This window comes from Anopheles merus, chromosome 3R (assembly GCF_017562075.2).
Source record: "Anopheles merus strain MAF chromosome 3R, AmerM5.1, whole genome shotgun sequence".
In the NCBI taxonomy this organism is placed as follows: Eukaryota; Metazoa; Arthropoda; class Insecta; order Diptera; family Culicidae; genus Anopheles; species Anopheles merus.
This window is the reverse complement of record NC_054084.1, coordinates 10,973,430-10,997,123: the sequence shown is the minus strand read 5'-3', so window position 1 is coordinate 10,997,123 and position 23,694 is coordinate 10,973,430. Positions and strand designations below refer to the sequence as shown.

At 49.9% G+C, this 23,694-nt stretch overlaps 1 protein-coding gene across 10 annotated transcripts in view; it reads right to left on the bottom strand.

The window, feature by feature from the left end:
• LOC121595563 overlaps positions 1-23,694 on the bottom strand; it is a 62,128-nt gene that overhangs the window by 18,751 nt on the left and 19,683 nt on the right. For all 10 annotated transcript variants that reach the window (XM_041919612.1, XM_041919619.1, XM_041919622.1 and 7 more), the window contains exons 2-7: positions 11,337-12,336; positions 10,463-10,801; positions 4,157-10,379; positions 596-4,089; positions 427-514; positions 51-204 (exon numbers count right to left, since the gene is read on the bottom strand). In XM_041919612.1, the coding sequence (XP_041775546.1) occupies positions 51-204; positions 427-514; positions 596-4,089; positions 4,157-10,379; positions 10,463-10,801; positions 11,337-11,338 (10,300 nt within the window). In that variant the 5' untranslated portion in view covers positions 11,339-12,336. The remainder of the gene's footprint in view (positions 1-50; positions 205-426; positions 515-595; positions 4,090-4,156; positions 10,380-10,462; positions 10,802-11,336; positions 12,337-23,694) is intronic.

Here is a 23,694-nt window from a genome sequence, read left to right as displayed (position 1 = left end):
GTTAGACTTCTTTCTTTTATTCAACAGCTCTTTTTATCGCTCTGCATTACCTTTAGCATTGCGTCCTCGTGGCACCAAATTGTGCAAACCGCTGTGATTGCGCGCAATTTCACGCTGCTCTCCTCCTTCGTTCGGCGTTATCAAGTCCCAAATGAAGTTCTTTATCTTTTCATCGCCCTGATAACGCTCCAAACAGTAAAGAAGCTGTGAAAGGAAAAGACAAAACGAATTATAATTCACATTCATGATTGACTATATTGCGCTTGATCTATTGTGACGCATAATCATCAGCAAGTATTGTGAGAAGTTCAATGGTGTTTTACTCAGCGAAAACCTAAAGTTTTCTCAATATTAGCATAGCAGTCATCATTTGAATGGTTTGGGCAAACTGTGTATGATTGCATTACAAAAAAAACATAAACTTACAATCACACGAGCACAATCCTCGACGTCCTGCTCTCGCCAGCCGCGCTTGAACTGTCCCTGTTCGAGAATTTCGGTCCAACGAGCCCAGCTGTAGATGAAAATAAGTAAAAAAGCAATAAGCATTGCTGTTCCTTTTCGTTTCATTCCATTTCACATCGCTCCTACGTACCCATGCGATAGCAGTCCCTTCTCCACCTTGAAGCACTCCGATCGTGCCCAATTGCCGTACGAAACCTCATCCGCGCCGAGCACGGCAAGCGTTTCACGATCGCGCGGTACGTAATCGTCGTGCTGCATCTGCTGCTGCAACTTCTTGCGCTCCTTAGCGCCACGTGTACGCTTGCTGCGCGTTTTCAGTCCAATGCCCCCTTCCTCACCGTCACTACCCTGCTCGCCCGACGATTCGTCCGATATGTCCATCACACCGTCATCATGCCCGTACCGTTTGATCTGCGTACGGCGACGCGGCTCCGCAATGACCAGGTCTTCCGTTTCGTCCTTCTCGCAAGCCGTAGGATCAATTTCCGCCTTCTTGGCCCACTTGTTCCAGAAGTCGGGATCGTCAATGTTGATGTCGCTACGGTTGGCCGACGCAGCGAACGATGCCTTCGAAAAGGTCGATCCCTTTTCGCTCTCCATCGTAATGACCTGCGTGCGGCGCAGCAGAATCGAATCGATGTCCTCTTCGCAGAACTTGTCGCCAGCATCGTCATCCATTACAGCACCGTACGCGCCCTTCTTGAGCAGATCCTCGATCTCTTTCTTCGACAGCTGACGCTGGGTGCCGTCCTTGTTCTGTCCCGTGTTCATGCTCTGCAGTACGGCCTTGTCCAGGCCGAGCTTAAGCGATGCCTTATCGAACATCTCCCGCTCGTACGTATTGCGGCACAGCAAGCGATAAATCTTGACCATCTTCTGCTGTCCGATACGATGGCAACGGGCCTGCGCTTGCAGATCGTTCTGCGGGTTCCAGTCGCTGTCGTAGATGATTACGGTGTCGGCTGCGGTCAAGTTGATGCCCAAACCGCCGGCCTTGGTACAGAGCAGAAACACAAAGCGATCCGAATCTGGTTTCGAGTACCGATCGATAGCCGCCTGTCGCAAATTGCCCCGAATCCGTCCATCGATACGTTCAAATGGATACTTTTTGTACATCAGATAGTCCTCCAGAATGTCCAGACAGCGCACCATCTGGCTGAAAATCAGCACCCGATGGCCGTTGGCGCGCAGCTTCGGAAGCAGTTTGTCAATCAGCACCATCTTACCGGACGACACGATCAGGTTCTTGTAGTACGACTCGGCATCCTCACCGTGCTGCTGCCGGTAATCGTACTGGATCTGATCTTCCGCACCATTCAACAGGTACGGATGGATGCAACACTTTCGCAGCTCCATCATCGTGTTCATCAGATTGGGAATGTTCGCCGAGGTGGTACCCTTCATCAGGAACGAGAAGTTCTGCTCCAGAATACCACGGTAATACTTCTTCTGGATGTTGGTCAGCTCTACCTCCACGATGGTTTCCTCCTTCGGTGCGAGCGACTTTTCCACATCGTCCTTCAAACGGCGCAGCATCATGGGCTTCAACAGTGCCTGCAGTTTCAGCACCTCGCTCTCCGTCTTCAGGCTGCCAAACTCGCGCAGGAACTCTTCACTGCACGCAAACTGGCTCGGCTCGAGGAAATTCAGCAGCGAAAACAGTTCATTCACGTTGTTCTGTAGCGGTGTGCCAGAAAGCAGCACACGATGCTCCAGATTCAGCTGGCGCAGTCCCTCCAGCAGCTTACAGTTTCTGTTCTTCAGCCGATGCGCTTCGTCGATGACACACGCCCGCCAGGTGAAGTTCTTCAGATCCTGATAGTCCGTCACGATCATCTCGAACGTTGTGATGAGCACGTTGAACTTGGTTATGTCCCGGATCAACTTGCCCGTCTCGGTTCGGTAGTGCACCTCGTAGTCCTGTATCATCTGCCGGCTCGTCGCCGAACCATGGTACACGATCACGTTCATCTCCGTCCAACCCTCGAACTCGCGCTGCCAGTTCGGAATCGTCGAGAGCGGCGCAATCACCAGGAACGGCCCACGAATGCCATACTCGTACACGGAGTTCACGAACGTAAGACTCTGAATCGTCTTGCCCAGACCCATTTCGTCGGCCAAGATGCAGTTGTTGCCCTTGTACCACGAGTAGCGCAACCAGTTCAAGCCTTCCAGCTGGTACGGGCGCAGCTTGTTGCCACCCTTGAACGTGGGCGATTCCGGCAGCGCCTTCCACTGGTCCGGGTGGGGCCGTTTCTTTGTCTTCCACTCGCTCTTCGGAGGAATCTTGTTGAATTTGTAGTACTGCTCGATCTTCAGCTGATCGACATCATCCTCCAGCTCCCAAGTGCTGTCCTCGTACGGCAAACTCTTCCACTTCACCAGATAGTGCTTCACCGTTTTGCCCTCGTCGTCCACGAGCTCGGACACATCCAGCACGCGATCCACCTCGACAAAGTCCGGATTGAACGGCTCCTCGTCCAGGCTCTCGAAGATGTTCAGCTGCTGTTGCTGCTTCATGAGGAAACGCTTGATCTTGTTGCCCACGCGCTTGTCGCCCTTCAGCAGCTCGTCCTCAGTGCGCCATTCGCAGTGCAGATAGGAGAAGTTGCGATACTTGACGAAGTACTCTTCCACGTCAATGTACACCGGTTCCGGCTTTTTCTCGTCCGTTTCCGTTGATGCACTTTCGCCTTCCTCTTTCTTAGCAGCTTCCGAACTCTTCTCGTCCGTGGACTCACCACCTTCAGCGCTTTCCTTCTTGACAACATCGGCGACAGCATCATCATCTTCGGGCTTCTTCTCAGTGCCCTCAGATTCTCCCTCCACTTCCATCTTTTCTACACCATCGGCGGTCACTTCCATTGCCTCTGCTTCGGATTTGTCAGCAACACTGGCTGGCTTTTCCTCCACAGCTGGTTCGCCATTCGGCTGTTCAGCTGTTTTATCCTCTGCTGTAGTATTTACACTCTCTGTTTTAGGAGTCTCTTCTGCGTCCGTCTCCATGCTTTCTTTCGCTGTGGCAGCATCAGCAACAGGTTCCTTCACTAGTTGCTGATCAACATCTGCAGAAGCTTCCTTCTTTTCTTCCCCATCCTTCTCTTCCGCAGGTGTGTCTTTTTCAGCTGCTACAGCAACCGACTCCTGCTCATCGGTTTCCATCTTTTCTTCTGCCTTGGAGGCATCCTCCGCTGATGGTTTCTGTTCAGGCTCAGCGACCGTGTTTGCCGTGTCGGATTCGGAGGAGATTTTCTCCTCAGTGGATTTGGTCTCCTCACTCGTTTCCATCGGCACGTCTGTAGCAGTCGTTGTAGGCGCAGCTTCCTTGTCTGCAACTTCGCCAGAAGCATCGGCACCTTCCGCCTCCTTCTTTTTGTCTTCGCCGTCTTCGGACACTTCCTTCAACTCTTTGCCCTCTTCTTTAACGGTAGCCTCCGCGGCTGTGGTTTCACTGCCATCGCCGACTGGCGCTGCTGTTTCCTCGCCTTCCTTGGGTTCACTCTTGACGGCTTCTTCCGCGGAACCTTCGGCCGGCTCGGGAGTCTTTTCCTTGGGCGGTGGTGGTGGTGGATCCGGTTTCAGCTCCCGCCGGCCTTTACGGACTGCCAGCACATACTGAACGACCTGGAGAAGGAAAATAAAACCGTTAACATTGGCACTAATTCAAAAAGCTTGTACAAATCGCACTTACCATTGAATCCTCCTCCGATGTGTTCACGTACACGTAGTTGGCATTTGGTTTCGAGGAATCGTCGATCGGTTTTCCGTCCGGACCGAGCTCGACCGCTTCCGGGGCTGCTTTAGCGCCTTCCGAAGTGCTCACCTTGTTTTCGTCTCCCGCATGCTCACTGCCCGTACCAACGGCACTACTAGCCTCGCCTGCAACTCCGGCAACCGAACCGTCCGCTGCCACTGCGCCTGCTTCACCACCAGCCAGCGCAACTTCCGTCGGTGCCAGACCTTCCTTTCGGTCGGAGCCTCCGTCCGAGCGGCGATCCTTTCGGCTGCCGCTTGGCGCCGGTGACATCATACCCGACTCATCGTCCGAAAACCGTAACATCACATCGTCGACGTACTTCTTGCGCTGCGTGTTACGGGCCGAGCGACGCTTCGAGCTGTCCGCCTCCATATCGGGCGGCGGTGACGGCGGTGGAGTGCTTAACAAATCGTCCCCTTCACCATCGGACTCCGTGACGATCATGCGGCTACGCCGTGATCTACTCTTCGATCCGCCGCCGCTAGACTTACTGCCACCACTGCGCCGCGAAGAAGAGCTACCGCCACCGCTCGGGCGGCTGCGATTTCTGCTACTGCTGCTGCTACCACCCTCCGAGCCCGGTTCCTTACTCTTTTTGCTGCTCTTCTTGCTCTTGCTCTTGGTCGGCGTTTCCGGTTCCGGTTCGGCGGTTGCGCCCTCCTCCGCTGCTTCCTTCTTCTCGTCCTCCTCCTTGGTCGGTTCGGTCTTGCTAATCTTCGACACGGGAATATCGTCAAAGTCGGTCACTTCTTCCATCGGCACGCCGCTGCCACTTCCTTCCGTTGCTTCGCTCGTGGTTGTAATGGCTGCTGCTTTCGACTGGTCATCGCCGCCATCAACCTCACCACCTTCGTGGTCCTCCCCATCCTTGACCGAAGCATCCGGTGCGCTCGCTTCATCCTCCTTTGCAACTTCCGCCTCACCATCAGCGTTGGAAGATGTAGCAGCATCACCTGCTTCCTTCTCCGTCGATTCTACCGCTTCACTTGTCGTTGCGACAGCTGCCGCCGACTCCTCCTTTCCATCCTCAGTGCCGACGCCGCCCTCTACCACCATTTCAGTGCTAGGTGCCGCGGCATTGGCATCGTTTGAATTTTGTGCATTCATCAACGATGCCAGCGACTGGTTCTCGTCGGTTTCGCTCGTCGTCGTGCCGGACTTGGACAGCTCCAGATCGCCGGTAATGCCGCCGTCCGGCAGCTCATCCTCCATCGACATTGAGTTGTCGCCATCGCTCGACGCGACGCTCTTCTTTTTCTTCTTCTTGCTATCCTTCGAGTCCTTTTTCTTGCTCTCCTTCTTCGGGGTCGGTTCCTTCACACCGTCCGCAGTCGCCGCCGCCGCTGCTGCTGCACCCTTTGCCGGTTTTTTCGGTTCTCGTGGTTTCCGTGGCTTCTTTATCTTCTTGCCGCTGGCATCAGTGGAGGTATCGAGGTCCCCGGTGCCGCTGCAGGATAAATTGTCCTGCGAAAGATCGCCTGCACCGGCCACACCGATAGCACCACCGCTGCTCTCAAGCGACATTAGCTCGTGGAAACTGCTACCGTCGGGGCTAACTTCGGGCAGACCGGTTCCGGCTGTTACCGAGTCTTCGGACACTGGCAGTAGCGTGGTCGGTGTAGGCGTCGTCATGCCAGTTGGAGCAGGGGCTCCCGAGAAGGGCATTACCAGGTTGGATTGAGAAGTCTCGTCGCCAGACGTGATGAGTCCAGTCTGGCCTACCACGGTCGCTGCGGCTACTGCCGCTTCCTGTTGCGCTAACAGTTTGTCACCTTTCTTCGCTCGAGGCTTGCGCGGCTTGCTCGACGGCGTTCGTCCCCGTCCGCGTCCTGTGGTGCTCGTCACCTGTGGACTATCGATCATGGCCGCCGCTGCAGCAGCTGCTGCCGATGTCATCGTCGGCGCAACAGGATACAACGGATGGGGCGGCTGCATCAAAATGCACGGCTGTGGGCCAAGGCCCTGGCAACCGTCTGCTTCGTGTTGCTGCAGCATCGCTAACCGTTCCTGCATGCGCATCATTTTCTCCTGATTGTCAGCCATCGGTAGCTTGTACATGTCTTGCATTTGCTGCTTGATGGCTGCCCTCTCCTGGCTGTGCGACATCATGGGTGGCGTTTGGTACGGAGGCGGCGGCGGTGGAACCATCATGTCACCGGCACCGGGCACGGTTTGTCCTGCCGGAGGTACACCTTGCATTTGTTGCTGCTGTTGCTGCTGTTGCTGCATCATTGTACCTCCGACCTGGTGCATTCCGTACATTCCCGTCCCGGGTGTCGTTTGTGGCATTTGGCCACTCAGGGCCTGCGCATACGTTGCCGGTGCTCCAGTTACATTCGTAGGCTGCACACCTACGCCCGCCATTAGGCCAGTGCTGCTGCTCGTCGAGATAATGGGCTCGCCACCGGGCGATATCGTACTATCGCTGACTGCAGTTGTGGTCGAGGTCGGGACGAGCGTTTCTAGCGGGCTCTTGGTTGCGGTCGTTACCTCCGGAGCCTGCAAGTCCGTCAAACCGGCCGGTCCAACTACATCCGATGCCACCGAATCGAGCAACAGTTGCTGCTGCTCCAACGCTGATGTATCCGTATTGCCACCCGTCTGCAGCATGCCCGCATCCGAATGGTATCCGCCAAGCGTTTCCTCGCCTGCTTGCTTCGCCGAATCCAACAACGATGATCCGTCGCCCAGGCCGGCAGCGTCCTTCATCGACTCATCCAGCACACCAGCGCCACCACCACCGACCTGCAGATTGTCCTGCCCGAGCAGCATTCCTGCGGTGCTGGAATTTTGCTGCTGATGGTGCAGCGCCTCAAAATCGGTACCGGACATGAGCGAGTTCGAGTTGGATGACTTGGACTCGTCCGTATTTGATTCGGCGGGCGCCGGGACAATGCTGTCGCGAGATTCTTCATTACTGCTGCTGCTTCCGGTGGTTGCTTGTTCAGCCGAAAGCGCATGCTGTTGATGCTGATGGGACTGCTGTTGTTGTTGTTGCTGTTGCTGCTGTTGCTGACGGGCGTCTCCCACCTCCGCACCGCCGGTGGCAAGGGGTGTTATGTTAGCGTCGTGTGAGTACACAGACGGAACAACTCCGGCTGAAGCCGCACCGGCGTTGGCCATCAGCGACGAACCTAAACTCGAGGGCGCTTCATTGGCGTTACTCGAGGCTAAGCTGTCAATCAAGCTAAAATCGGATGTTGGCGGAACGGACACTTGATGGTGCTGTTGTTGTTGTTGCTGTTGTTGTTGCTGCTGTTGTTGTTGCTGCTGTTGTTGCTGCTGCTGTTGCTGTGCCTGCTGTTGTGCCTGCTGTTGCGCTTGCTGTTGTTGCTGCTGATGCTGATGATGTTGCATCTGCTGCTGCTGCGCTTGCTGCTGTTGCTGCTGCTGTGACTGCTGTTGTTGCTGATGATGGTGATGTTGCTGTTCCGCAACTGGATCCACCACCATTGCAGCCGTCTGTTGATGGTGTTGTGCCTGCGCTTGATGTTGCTGCTGATGGTGATGGTGTTGATGATGTTGCTGTTGCTGCTGTTGTTGCTGCTGTTGTTGTTGCTGTTGTTGCTGCTGTTGTTGCTGCTGTTGTTGCTGCTGTTGTTGCTGTTGCTGCTGTTGTTGATGTTGCTGCTGCTGATGGTGGTGGTGCAAATGATGATGATGCAAATGGTGCTGCTGCTGCTGCTCCGTGATTGACGAAATGGGAGGCAGCTCGACGACACTTTGCTGATGCGGATGCGCATGTGAGTGAGAATGCGGATGCTGCATCGAGGGCAGATCGTTCATTGATGCACCAGCTCCTGCCCCACCTTGCTGCTGGCTCGCCTGCTGCTGCTGCTGTTGCTGCTGCTGTTTTGACTGATGCTGGTGCTGCATTTGTTGAGATTGTTGCTGCTGCGACAAACTGTTGTTCACACTCTGCAAATGCTGATTGGGACCGCTTGGCGACATCAGCATGTCGTCATTAAATGACGGCGAGTGAAGCTGCTGCGAGATCGAATGCGACAAACTGCTGCCGCCTGCACCGCTGGCCGGCTGCATCGCGGCAAGTGTACTGTGATGCATCGCGGACTGTTGCTGATGCTGCGGCCCTCCGGGCGCATGATGCTGCGTGGCAGATGGTGGAGGTAGATGCGAGCCCGGCTGCAGCTGGGTAAGCATCTGCTGCTGCTGCTGTTGCATCTGCTGCTGCATCGCGGACAGCTGAGGTGGCTGCTGGGGAGCCTGAGCCGCCGACGGTTGCGACAGGTGCGGCTGGTGAAGGCTATGTACAGGCTGCTGCTGCTGAACTGTCGCGACCGAGGTGGCCACGTCCACACCGCCCACGCCGTGCTGTCCCTTATCGTCTAAGCTGCCGTAAGCCTGCGGACCGGATGGACCCGCTGCCGAGGGTGGCGGTATCACAGGCATGCTCGTTTGCGACACGGGTGGAATTAGGCTGGAAATGTCGTTCAGCTGACTGATCTGCTGCTGCTGCGCGTGCGATGGCGGTGGCCCATGCGCGCCCGGATGCAGATGGGGCGCGTGGGGCGCGTGCATCGGCGGCATGTGGCTGCCGGGCGGTGCAATCGGTCCCGCCATCCCGTGATGAGCGCTGCCATTGATGCCACCACTGCCGGGCCGCTGCTGCTGCTGCACGGCCGACATCGGTGGCCACTGCTGGTGCTGCTGCTGGTGCTGGTGCTGATGCTGCGGCGACATCGGCAGCCGAGGTCCGAGCGGCGAGAGTGGATTGTTTGCACCCATCTGTTGCTGCTGCTGGTGGCTCGGAGGACCACCGCGGTACGCTGCGGCGGCGGCCGCAGCCGCAGCCGCTGCTGCCGCTGCTGCCTGCGCATACTCCATGCCGGTCGCACCCGACGGCGGCATCACCATTTGCTCTAGCGCTTGCAGCGTCGTGTTGACACCGGCGCCCGGGCCGCTTACCACACTACCACCCGAGCTCGAAGCCGTCAGCTTTGTTCCGGTCTGTGGCCGAGGACTCTGCATACCGCCACTGCCCGCCACTATCCCGGCGCCCAGATGGGGCGAGTGCGTCGACGTGATCGTGGCCTGGGGCGATTGTGATGTAACAACCGGCGGGCCACCGCCTGGCGGCTTCGCCGGCGACATCACGGGCCGCGGCGACATCTGCGTGTGGGGCGACATTTGTGGCGGCCGGGGCGACATCTGGGGAGAAAGCTGAGGGAAGGGCGCCCGGTACTGGGGACTTCCGCCGTGCTGGGTCGGCTGTTGCTTCGTTGCGGCGTTCGGCAGGTACGATTGTTGCTGCGGTGCGCTCGCACCGTATCCACCACCACCCGGGCCACCTGCACCGCCAGCTCCTCCGCCTCCCCCGCCCGGAACTCCCGGCATGCCGGCACCGTGCGTCATCGGGTGCTGCTGCTGAGGGCCGAGCGGTCCGCCCAGCCCGTGCAGTCCGGTGACCGGCGCATTAGGCTGTTGCGCTCCGGGATGCACCATACCCGGGTGCTGCCCTTGCTGCTGCTGCTGTTGCTGAGATGGTTGTGGGCCTCCACCCAGCCCAGCCAGCCCCGGGTGCTGCTGTGGGTGCTGCTGCGGCTGACTGTTGTGAGTTTGGTGCAGCTGCTGCTGCGATTGCGGCGGCAGATGGGAGGGTTGCTGCGACGGATGCGTCGGAGCAAGGCCTCCCGGAACGACGCCACCGCCGCCGGGCGGTTGCTGCTGGGGCGCACCGAGCTGATGCAGGCTTGTGGGTACCTGGCCACCGCTCACGAGATGCTGCCCGTAGCCCCCGCTCGGGTCCAGTTGGTGCTGGTTGTACACGTGCTGCGCCGACCGGGCCGCATGCTGCTGCATTGCGGCGGCGGCCGGCCCATACGCACCGTACGCGGACTGTGCCGCCGACGGTGCCCCCGGGTACATCGAGTGTCCCGGCTGGGGATAGTGTTGCGATACACGCTGTTGCTGCTGCTGCGCCTGCTGCTGCTGTTGCTGTTGCTGCTGCTGCTGGGGCTGCTGCTGCTGGGGAGGTTGTTGCTGCTGCTGCTGTTGCTGCTGCTGCTGCTGTTGGGGTTGACCTAACGATGCATAGCCTTGCTGGGGTGGCATCATGCCACCCATCATGGACTGCTGCGTTGGATACTGCAGCTTTTGCGGATCCTGCTGCGGATATCCTCCCATATGCTGCCGGTATCTGTTTACAAGAGAAGCAAAGCGTTAGGGAAAGGATTGTTTTGCATCAAATAGCATCATCTAGCACAATCAACAAATAATTACCCTGAAGGCGTTTGGCGCTGCGTCGGTCCCTGCGGCGGCCCTTGTGGAAGACCGTAACCCATCGGGGACGCGTACGGGTTGGCTTGCGGTGGCGGAGGGGGCTGTGCGCCCCACACCACGTCGCCCATGCCGGCCATGCCGGCGGCAGTGTGGTCCGGCATCGAGTACATCGAGTCCGTACCGGCCGGCTGGTGGTAGGAGGGATACTGCGACTGCGGCGGAGGCTGCTGCTGCTGCATCGGGTGTGGGGCCCGATGCCGCGCGTACGGTCCACCGGCATTACTGCCCGGTGGGCCCATCCCCCGGGGCGCCGTCGGATCGTATCGATAGTAGGCATCCCTGTGAGATATGGAAAGAACGAGCAAGCGGATGTTAAAGAAGGAAACACATATTAAGCCTTTCAACGGCAGCGGGAGCGATGAGAACACAAAATAAATGCGTCATCATGGCAATTATTGCGTGAATTACAGCCTCCAACACCAAGGTGATGATTTAGGTACAGTGCGACACGAGCGCTATAAAAACAGCGTAACAACCGGGACACTCTGGCATGGAAAACTTATTCTATTTCTGGCTGTAAGGTACGCGTTTTTGCAGCAAAAACACCCTACCGGTTAGAAGGTAAGTGAACAAGAAGAGACTGTGTTTGATAAATATTACACCCAATTGAAACGGCAGCTAATAATAGCACAACGTGACGGTTGAATCGCCGCGTAAGTCAATTGTGAACGGGCCGGTGTGTTGGAAAGGTGAAAAGAAACGCTAAGTAGCTAATATTCAATTTATAAAATCGCTATTTTGTGTTCTCTCTTAGTATGTGCCCGTCGCGAAACAAAACTCAGTTAAAACACACAGATGACAGGAGTATACTTACATTTTAAATTAGTGTATAAAAAATAGATCGGTGGACCCTTCGCTCTATCGTTGTATGATTACACGTACTACTGCTGCTGCTGCTGCTTCTACTACTGCTCACATATGTACCCCCACACAGCCGCGTTACTTGTTTCCTCATACGGAGAGCTGACAGGCCGCCCCTCCTATCCTTTTTACTATACACATACGAACACACACACACACACACACACACACACACTTGTTTCTAGCGTTTACTTATCAGTCGCGTTTGCTTGCCCGTCTCGGTCCTGCCACTTTCTTCCCCGGATAACGCGCTCGTGGTCGTCGTCTCGCCGTCGCTCCTTGCGTTCTTCATGGGGAAAAAGGATATTGGCTCGTTGGTTGCTCGAAAACGTTCCAAGGTGGCACACACCCGCAGCAGCTCTTACACACTCTTACTAGTGAGTGTGGTGGTGATGGTGCATGTGTACGATTGTGTGGGTTTTTAGCGACGTTTTCCACGCTGCTGCTGTCAGATCCTTGTCGTTTGGTGGTTCACGGTGTTTACGGTGTGGGGTACCTTCTACACACGTCTTTTTTTTTTGTTTCCTAGACAGTTGTGTTGTCGACACACTTTCTGACGTAGTTTATAACTGTTTGGAGCAGCATTTGCATTTCTTTTACTACTACTACTACTACTACCGCTAGTACCTTAAAAAACGTACGGAGAGACAAAGGAGCGGGCCGCGGGGAAAGCTAGCAAATCACACAAAAAAGGCTGCTTTCTGCTGTACCCACCCGGACCTTTTTGTGATCACACACCTTCTTCCTTCTTTTCTTTTCTTCAGCCAGACAAAAACGAAAACAAACGAAACGAAAACTAACTTCTCCCGGTGTTGCTGCTGTGTAACTTTTTGCTTAGCAATTTCTTTTCTTTTTTTTACATTAAAATGCTACTCTTTCTGTGTCCGGTTCACTTCCTCGCCTGTTTCGGTTCTGCTCATCTGTACGTGTGCACACACTGTTGTTTCCTCTTGCTGGTGAAGGATAAAAATAAAGGAGCAACATTAGAGCACAGATAAAGTTATATAAACACGTGATATAAAATCCATTTTAAATGTAAAGAACGATGGATTGAATCGTTCTTTGCAAATAAAACAACTTCTAAGCCTAATCGATTTCGCATGTTTCATTCATATGTTTAAATTGGCGGTTAAAATAGCGACACGAAAGGGAAACATTATGTGCTCTTTAGTTTGTACATCGGCAGATCTGTAAGAGAAAGATAGAGAGAGAAAAACATCAAATTAGTAAGCTGATAATAACTGCGTTTAAGGGAATTTAATGTATTGTATTTGAAGTTGTTGAAATACAATGTTTAGATGACTTAACAACAATATTTACTCTCGTGTTATTCTAAAGAATATGCTTCGTTCCACACCAGAACAAATAAACGACACTTGTTCCATCATCCGAAAATGCGATGCCACCACCCTCCTCTCTCTTCTTACGGTTAAGGATTTGCTTCCAATCGCAAAAAGGAAAGCATGGAAAATTAACAAACTAACACAACCAGTACCTGAGAAAAACGTAAACCGTCCGGTTAAATGTATGTGTTAGTAAAACGCATACACATTTGCATAACATAAACGGACATCCAGAGGACTAAACGCACACAACCGAGCGTGGACTACTGTGGACAATTACAGAGAAAGAACGAACGGTGCCGCCCGCCGGGCAGGAGGGATGATATTTTGTATTTTGATGTCCTTTTTCTCGAAGGAACGGTCGCTGCGGGCTGACAAATGGAAATTGATTTTTCACTACGGCTGCCAATATGCCGGAAACTTCGCTTTGCTGTTATAATAATCACCCTTTTTGGGGAGGCGTGAGTTCGAATAGCCTTATTTTTGTAGTACTTTTTGTACATTATTTACATTCCGAAACTCAATTTCCTGCTTTATCGTTCTGCTTATATCAAGAAACGCATCTATATAGAAACCAAACATCTTCCCCCGGTTCGACACACCAAACGATTCAACGACGATTCCATGGTCTTAAGTGTACGCCACACCAGTAGAGAGGAGGAGTACAACGATCAATAATGTGCCTGCCTCTCGCTGCGTTGTCCGCTCACTAGCATAATATTGATTAAAGAAATGCCGTCAGTAGTAGTGCGGGGTCAAGCTGGCAAAGGCAAAACACATCGAGAGGAGGTACGCCAGTCGCAGTAACAGTAACAGCAACAACGAAAAAAGTACAATCTACGCAAGACACAAAGAGACATTCACACTGAGAAGCATATAATCCGCCGCCGCGGTGGAAAACTGCCCTCGGTCGGATGGAAAATGACGATTTCGCTCTCCCTCGGACTTTGGTGTGTGTATGTGTGTGTGTACACCATCATCATCATCATGCACAGCTTCCAAAAATATGTACCCAATGCGCGTACTGAGTGTGGCCGTTGCTGTGGTTGCTGTTGTTGTTTGAGAGGGACACACCACCAACGCGCGACACACACCGCCGTTTCGCAGCAATAAGCGCAGGAGAGAGCGCATTAACGACGAGAGCGCATGGATGATACCGGTGTGAGTGTTGTGTATGTGTATGTGGGTCCTCCTGGGTAAGATTGGGGTCCTGGGTGGGTACACTAGGGGCATGGAGTTGGCAAGGTAAATGCAACGGTGGTGTGTGCCACCATCTCGGAGGAAAAGTAAGAGAAAGCATTCACTTTTTTGATTCGCAAACGGCCCATCCTTATCGGCGTCTAAGGGCAAAGGTAAAACTTCTTTTTGGAAAATTAGCACACATAAAATGGAATTTTTCGAACATCATTTTGCAACTATCACTTATCAGCGTAATTAGAAAATACAGAAATGCTGCTATAAAGGGTCGTTTTTTCAGGTTTTAGTCGGACTTTTTAGGAGTTTTCAATAGCTAGAAAAGTACCGGAGAAGAGTTGCTAGCTGCACACACCACCACCAGACACAGTTACGGTTGCTATTTATCGATTTTTCTACCGTCCGAATGACATTACGCTGTGCCTAGACATTGAAGCATTTTCTCGGCCAGTACACCCCGTCTCAAACCAAAAACAATTGCAATAACATAAAGAAATACAACAAATCTATGGAATTTTCACCCTCAAATAAATCGAATACCCTTCCCTCTCTCGATAGACCTCTATTCTAGGGTTTTCCAAATATCTTCTCCTATCCCAACAGAAACAAAATGCCGTTAATTAATGTTTGCTCGCAACGAACGCTAAATGGGAAAAGCTATACGCTTATGGATATTTTTAGCACATAGAGTGTACAGCATTCCCCTTTCAGAATTCGTCGATTTACTTCGTAGTGCTGCTCCGAGTCATACGCCATACTTTTTTTTTTTTGTTCCTGTTCACGACACTCACACGAGGTGTGGTATTTGTGTTTTAAAATCAAATTGCCTAACATCTTCACAGACACACACGCGCGCACAAGTACACACAAAGATAGTCAGATTAGTTGTAAGATTTGTCCCTGCCGGTTTGGAACGTCACAGACACACACACTCACAACCCAGCACAAATGATGCGTTTTAGAATTAGATTGTGAACAGGTTTCGCCTGCAATACAGTATGGCGGCTAACCATTATTACGATTTATTTGATCTGGTGGGGGACGACCAAACCCCTGGTTAGGGGCCCATTAAATCATAGAACCATCGGGAAACTATTGGCCGGGACGGTTGATTGAAGGTCTTCTAAACGGAAGTAAACTTTTATTGTTCTATTTACACAAACGAATCGGGACATTATGATGCTATTTACAAACACTTTAATTCCAACTATCCATACTTGTTTAAAGAACAATAACAAAGACATAAAAACAATATTAGCTGGCGTAATGTGATGTGACGCTCGATTTTTGCAAACCGCCATACTTTTTTCCACCATCATTTCCATATATCCCTGTGACCACAAAACACACACATACACACACACAAGCAGACGACTGGCAGGACAATCTGTCAGAGAAGAATCATTTTTATTAATCCAATTGTGTCCCCTCTGCAACTCATTCTTCCTGCGAGTACATATCCTGCCACCCAATTCCAAATGTATGTTGATGTTGCTGACGCTGACGACACACACGACTTCCGTCCGTCCGTTCCGATTTCGTCTACCGACAACACCGAGAAGCCATTATTATCGACCGGCTCCGGCTTTCGGTCCATCGGCTGAGGTTGAAGAGACTTCACACACCAATACAATTCGCTATTTTTTCTGCTCCTAACAGAATATGCGCCTCAAGCCCGGGGATATGGTGGCGTACCAACTACCGAACGGAAGAGTAGGTACAAAAATTGTTTCATTTAATCATTCCACACGCTTCTTGACGAAACAGAGAACATACCACACACCAACCACCATCATATGCGTCATAACCAACCTCCTCGTCCTTGTGTGCTTCTAATCCTTTTCACTACCCTGTCCCCTCTGTGGTACGGCTTTTCTTGCCGAGTGTATCACAAAAACACACACACACACCAAGGCCTGATTATAAACTTGTGTATCCTCTTTCTTCTTGTTGCAATTTCGTGCACCAACACAAAGAAACACTTTTTCGTTCTAAACTACCTTTCCTACACGTTACGTCTTACTGGGTTGGTCTATCGGCAGTAAGAGCGTTCTTCTCAAGGACATTCGAGAATGTACAATTGGTGATTTACATTCTGCGCAAATTTGATTTCTGTTTTGTATATCTTTAGAACATAAAAACTGTATCTAAATGATGCTTTAAGAGTTCTTGTTGTTCTCAGAATGGCAATTCTTAACAAAGCGAAACTAATTAGATGCATTACGAATAATTTTTATACTCCAAACATCTGAAGTTGTCAGAAATACACGGTTTAAATACATCTCACACCAACAACACAACAACGCACTAAAGATAGCGATTAAGATAACGACCATTGAATTATAGCCGGTATTTCCCAACAAAAATAAAAAATAAAAAAAAACGCGCGTTTCTAACGAACAACGCCAACCGTTTGCTGTGCTTGTAACTTGTCACAATTTGCTTCATTTAAATATGGCAGCTAAAGACCGTCATCTATATAACAACTACAACAAAAACACAACAGCTGGACAAAGAAAACCATAGCCAAAGAGAGCTTTGGTTTCCGTCTCCTCTTTCCGTTCACATCCCAAACGGTGTTTCTTTTCAGCCGTATTCTTCAGCCTACCAATCCAACAAACTTGGACTGCAGAAAAACTGGATTCTCACACACATTCTCAGCAAAAGAGGCGCGCAAAACACACAGAGATGCCCCTTTGGAGAGGGGTGGGGGGGACTGGCTTAGCGGGTGGATGGATGGATGCACCACATTTGAGGCAAAATTGCTTTAAGTGGCGCGCGCGCGTCCGTCCGCAAACAGGCGCCTTTGGCTGTAAAACCGATAGATCGAAGAACCAGGAAGTTTGCAGTGTCTATCTCTCCCCCCTCTGAACGGATATCTTAAGTAAGTAAAAGCACCAAGAAGAAGTGTGCCCCAGCTTGATGCAATAGTGTGCGATAGAGAGCGTGGTACAGTACCGTACAACGGTCCTCCGCGGGGCATCCATGTTCCTCCTCCCGAAAGACGGCGAGAGAAGAAACCAAAACGATGGGAAGAGTAATGGGACGCGCACGCGGGCCAATGCCACGGAATGAAAAGAAAAAGAGAAGGTTAACCCTACATAAAACACTGCAAAGAAGGGTAAAAGGAGGAAGAACGAGGTTCTTCTGGGGGTCGAAATGAAAAGACGGCGATTAGCAGCGCGCGAAAGCGGATTTTTAGATGAACGCCGTTTGGGTCAGCTATGAAAGAAAGAGAGAGAGAGACGAAGCGAACACAATTTCCGACTGGTGAGAATATACGAGCATAAAACTCTGGAACGAGAGAGAGAGGTATGTACCTTCACCTTCCCGAAAAAAAAGGTGATGCACACCAAGTGACTGTTACCTCCAAGAGACCAAAACCATTCTTCGTATGAATGTCCACCCGTGTCTGTTTGGTGAAGGTAGTAGTATTGCCTCCAATGAATTGGTGTTGTCGAAAAGAAAGTACAAAAGGCACAGGGGCGACCACAAAGAAGCAACTCGCGTTTCCGTGATTGCAAGAGCAAGAAAGCAACAACCACACACGAGATGATTTCGTAATATGGTTTAATGACAAACAGAAAACCGCCAATGAAAGGTGTATGTTATAAGACTTCTTACTCAATACAGGCAAAACGATGAAAATGAGATATGGAAATGTAAAAACACTGCTGTCGTCCACATCATTTCAATTCCCTTCCAGCACACACACACACACACACAAGTTATGCTTTCAGATTCAAAAGCAACCGTAATTCTAATCACTGTTCTCTCTCTCTCTCTCTCTCTCTCCTCCTGGATCGCTCTTCCAGACGGTGGCGGCGGGTCGGTGTCCGCCATATTTGATAATTACACCGGGGCCCACCACCAAACCATCGCATCTCAACAACAGACATCTCCCGAAGTGGTTTTATTCATTCGAAAGGGGATTAAAACATAGCCACCAACTCCAACATCTTCCCTTTCCTTCCTGCTCAACAACTCTGTAAATCCAATGCGCTTTGATTCACTCGATGCGAGATACTCATTTTAACGACGCGACATCGAATTAACAGATTTTCTCTGCTTTTATAGCAACGAACTCATGAACTGACGACGCCATGTTTTACTGAAGGGATTTTAATTATTTTTTATGTGCTATACAACGTCCCACCCGGGGGGAACTTTCTCTGACATCTCTGGCTGTGTACACTCTTGTGTCCATTGCGCATTCTCATGTGTCACTGCTGTGGCGTTTAAATGGAGGTTATTTGAATCACACTTTAAATGGCATCTCTAGCATCTAGATTTCTAATGACAAGTTTGAAACTCTGAAATATGATACAAAATAGGCTTCTAGCAAGTGGATGCCCAATGGCTTTACAATGTAATTTAAATTTCTTTGGTAGCATCACTTCAACATCATTCTTTCAAAGCGCATTTCACAACATGCAAATGCCTGAAAAGTGTCCATCAATGCCACATCGAATCTATAAAATAGTTGCCCCCTCACCGTAGTGTATAGCTGTACCTGGGATTTGCGTCCCCCACGATTCGCCGTTTGTGTTAGTGTGAGCGATCTAGAGGGCAATATCTCGTCTAATTGTCAAAGGGAGATGAACTTTGCGTCCGTCGTCCGTCGTCATGCAAGCCACGCCGAAGAGTAAAGCCATTGCCAGAGCACGCGTCGGACAAGAGATAGAGCCAGCAGGAACTGAACTTAAAAACGGCGACAACATTCGGAAAGGAAGAAATCAACGAAATCTAAAGGCGCCCATATGCCCGTTTGTATTCTCTCTTCCTCCCAAGCGCAACACACAAGCCCAAGGCAAGGTATAACACACAAGATTAGATGGGTGCTCTCTCTCTCTGTTCTCTTGCTTTTCGCTTCCGTTTGCATGTTGCCGCGCGGTTTTTATTTCACCAAATATCTCCACACACATCTAAAAGCATAGCGCGCCATCGACGTTTCATCGTTGTTACCTTTTCGTAAATGGGTAAGAAATGGTATCTAGTAGGCTTGGTGCCTACTACTGCCTGGCCTCCATCAGCACCACACAACACAAGGGACCATCATCATCATAATCCATCTTTTGCCTTTGCCTACTTTACAAGGTGCTGCCTGCTGTGTGCCCTCTCTCACTCCCTGACAATCTGGCGCAAGCAACCGGCCGGCAAACGCGGCGGCGGCAACAGCAGCAGCCCTGTCCCGGAGTGAAGCCAAAATGCACACGCACACACAGATATATATTGGAAGAGAGGGCAACGCACAACAGCGAGCATAAACCAAAACGGATTTTGACAGTGCGAATAGATGGGTGTTGTTGTGTAAAGGGGCACGCGGATCTCTGTCATGAAGAATCAAGCGAGTCCACCACCATCCCCCAGTCGTGTACACAACAATCCTTCCTTCTTCTCCTCTCCCCCATTATGCAATGGAACAAAAGGGGGTGAATAAACTTTGACAGGCGTGAAACAGAGAAGCCAATCTGTGAGCAACGCCACTGTGCGCTGGAGCAGGAGCGGGCACATTTCACCCAGAGCACACACACATTAACGTAAAAAATGCTTTTGGAGGAAATCAGGGTAGCCAGAGGAATCCCCAAAAAAAAAACGATGGACCACTGTGGGAAGAAAACATTGCCAATGCACGTGTCGAGAGGTGTTGTATTGAGAAGCTCTCGACAACATTACATGATTACATTTAAAAACACTATTTAAAACGCTTATCTCATTTGAGATTTGAACCCAAGAAGAGCCTGTAAGTTGTTACATTACAGCACACTTGATGACTGGACCACCGGGAGTGGCTCATAAGGCTCAGTTAAATTCCCATAAATATTATGTGCTGCTAGAACACTCTTGAGTTCAAATCTCATCTTAAATGATCAAAATTAAGAGTACTAACTGAATTAGCACTGAATACATAATACTGTCCTTTCCTTCTTATCCGACACAAGAAAATCCCCTTATTTATCTCATACAAAATATTGGAATCGTTCCTACTCAATTTCGCAGCGGAAACACAACAACTTCCGACATCGGAATGAAAATTAACCTCCCTCAAGCAAAATGATAAAATAATGTTTGCAATCAACCCCAGCAGTACCAGTAGTATTATCACTCCCAGAGTATCTTTTAGATTCGTTCCACTCAAATCTAATCGAAATGGTTGGCTAAGTCTCTCCTCTAACCTTCTTAGATTGCTGCTTTATCGAATGAGACAATTCTTTCTCCACCGGCCAACTCCGCTTGCGAGACACAAAGCAAATAAATATCCTTACGAAACCCTCTCCCGGGATGGTGGCGAGGGTGGACTTATCTGTGGAATCCTCCCAAATTATGTCCCTCTGCTTTTTGTCAGCTATAAGGATAAGGGTGCATCGTTTCAATGAAAATCCAACACACACACAGAAGGGGAGTCCACTTTGAAAACGAACATCTTGTGTCTCAACGCAAACTCAAAAGCTAAACCCAGCACTCATACATACACACACAGAAAGCGATTGATAAAGTAAGCATGAGCATGAAGAAATCCAACTCAGATACCAAAGAATCGCAGCACCTGCCTATGATAACCATCGTGTGTAAAAAGAGGACGAATATACACTAATACAGACGCAACCGCATTAAAAAGGATCCGTCGTTGGGAGGATAAGAAAGGTGGCGGCCGAAAAGCATTAACCAAACAATCGATGAAGCTGATCCAGGTTGACTCTTTCCCTATTTTTGCATCATTCGATTTAAAATTGATTTTATCCGGTTACAAAACGGAAAAGTCTTGGAGCGCATAGAGTCAACATTTCGACAGAGCAAAAGCGTAATCTCTTCCATTATGGTGAAACAAGAGTCAATGAAACACTGTATTGTATTATGTAGGCAAATTGATAGACAAGTAAAGGTTGTAGGACTGAATAATTTTAAGAGTAAATATGTTCCATTTCAAGGATTTATAGTAAAAGCATCATTAAACTCTTCATTTTCAACTTCTAAACTGTTGATCACAGCAAAGAAGAGATGCAACCGAAAATGTGTCAAGCGCTCATTTTGCAAACAAAAAAAAGGTAGGAGGATGCTAAACCAACGCCACCACTCACTCTACAACACTATAGAAAAGATACATAAAAAGGTGATGACCCCAATGGACAGGGACAAGGGAGAGCATAGAGGAGAAAAGGTACGACGCGTTTTGCGCGTGGTGACCAACTCTTCGGGCAAACGCTATTTCACCATTCGAAAAAGGGCATTCCCCGCTCTTCTCCGTACGAATGTAGGTTTTCTATGCGCATGCTTAAAAATTAACAAAACAATAATTCATCCTCCCTTTTTCTCACTCGCACACACACAGCCCACCCAACCCAACAATGTCTCCATGCTCGCTCATGTTGGAACTTTTTATGGCATTTTTGCCCCGCGTTCTGCACACACAAATAAACACTGGTGCTGACCTGCAGTACAGAGAGAGAGAGAGAGGGGCGAGGCGCACAACAAGCACACTTACACAAATGCAGCCGCGGAAAGGATGATTATCAAACCCCGTAGGATTCTATCTCGCAACTCTATACCGCGAGCATAATATATATGAAAAAAAGGGGAAGCATTTTGGACAGGAAAAACAAACGGAACGAATTTCCATTACCTTTCTTTCCGAAACATATTCAATTCGTGTATAATGACGGTTCGGATTACGGGAAATCTATCGTGCCCCTTCAAACCTTTGATACCCCTCCCTTGCTACTTCCGAAAGATTGGTTCAAAATTTGTCACCGCTAAACTAACGCCGGAGGACGTTTGGTGAACAGCAAGGAGCATCAAATAAATGGAAAGGCTACCTTGCACCAATACACGCTCGCGTTTGCTCAAATAATCATCCTTCTTTTCCTTTCCTGTAGGCATTATAAAGCAATTTAAGGAGGTTGTTACCACCATCATGGCCGATTGTTCGAGAAGGGTATAGAGCAGGTATCGCGAGCATTATGCTATACGGTCAATAATGTATCTCAAGAGATGGTACATAGAAGTCTACTCCAATGGGTTTAACAGTGCAAATGTTTGCTTTTCTCTTGACACTCCTCCAATGAATATTGGTTTATAACGTCTACCGGGATACCTCCTCAACAAAACCCAAGCCAAATAAAATCCTTGCCTAACATATTTGCTGTAGATTATTTCGCGTGTCGTAAAATGCAAATCCAAAATCTCATAAAACTATCCAATTAACAACGTCAGATATTGTTGGCTTCGTGCATAATCTCGACCCCTGGTTATTTGAAATGTGGTGCTAAATTCAGTTCGTTCGTGTGCCGCCTCTCTGCACGTGAAACTGATTTGCCATCATAAAAATCGAAACGTGCGATTTCATGGACAGCAAATCGTCTCAAACGCACAACACAGACAAACACACATGCCCGAGAATGAATTGCCATCGGCAAATAAACGGGGGAAATTCAGATTCGCCTTTGGTTCATCAGTTAGAGAAGGGAGTTTTTGGCTGCATTAACACAAGTTATGAAATTTATCGACGCGCGTTGTTGATGGTACGAGTGTCGAGATTCTAACTACAAGGTTTTTTTAATTGCCTTCGAAAACCTGCCATTTGTTTGATCAGCTTTGAGGCAACAAATAACGGAACTCACGCGCACTTATCAATCCCTGCATCTCAGTCGCCTTGGTGATGGAAATAGACACATTTGTAGGTGATAATTACCTGTAAAAGAGACGGAAAAAATAACACATTAGAATACATTTTCACCAATAAAGTAGGCGTAAATAATGTTAACTACTTTCAGCTAAATACAAGTTTATATAGGACTAAGACCAACAATGTGTTTTACGAAAAGTAAAGAGTGGCAAACACTCTTTTTTATTCTCTGAGACACTCTGGTGTTGTTTCAAGGGGAAGCATCTGTCCAGTACAACTTTTAGTTTTGTTCTTTAAACTAACAATGTAGTCCAAAACAAAACTGGAACAAAATTTCCATTAAAAACAAACGACTAGAATATAAAATGAAAATCTCTGCGCCATTGTGGGGAAATTGAGGAAAATTGATTTTCTAACAACACGGAACGAACGGACCAAAACGACGACGACGACGATGACTGGAAACAATTGCCAACTGCAGCAGCATTACGGAGGAGGACGGAATGTGTGTATACACACGGCACACGTACACTACTGCAGCAATACGGCGTAATGTTGTTTCGTGTATCCGGGGGTCCCGTCCTCCGTACAAGTGTGCAATGAAGCAATCCGCAGAGCAATCGGTTGCGCGGCGCTGCTATCGGCTGGTCGTCGTGGTCTCATCGTCCGTCCCCCATCGTAAAAAAAAGAGAAACCGCATTCGAAGTTCAAAAATGGCGGTCAAAACCCCATCCCCCCACACAGCCCCTCCTCTCTCCAGAGATGATACACACGCATGTAAAAGCGGACACCACCAATACTCATGCGCTCGCATCGGCGGCAGAAGCAGCAGCAGACACGAAAATATGCGCTACACTCCCAATTATCGATGGTAATAAATGCAAACACATGCTCGTCGCCCCCCCCCCCCTCATTTGCAGCGTTCTTTGCATTATCTTGAAAGGTTCCAATGCTCATTTACGTCACACAGTGGACGACACATGACATTCTTCTTCTCAATACAAACTCTCTCAATGCTCTACTCGAAGGGGGGAAATGTCTACCAGGAGGTGATATAAGGGTGCAGTAGTTAGCAAAAAGAAATTCGATGTAGTGTTTCTTCCGAAACGACAGGCACCCAAAGGCGACACACACAGCATCAATTCACATCA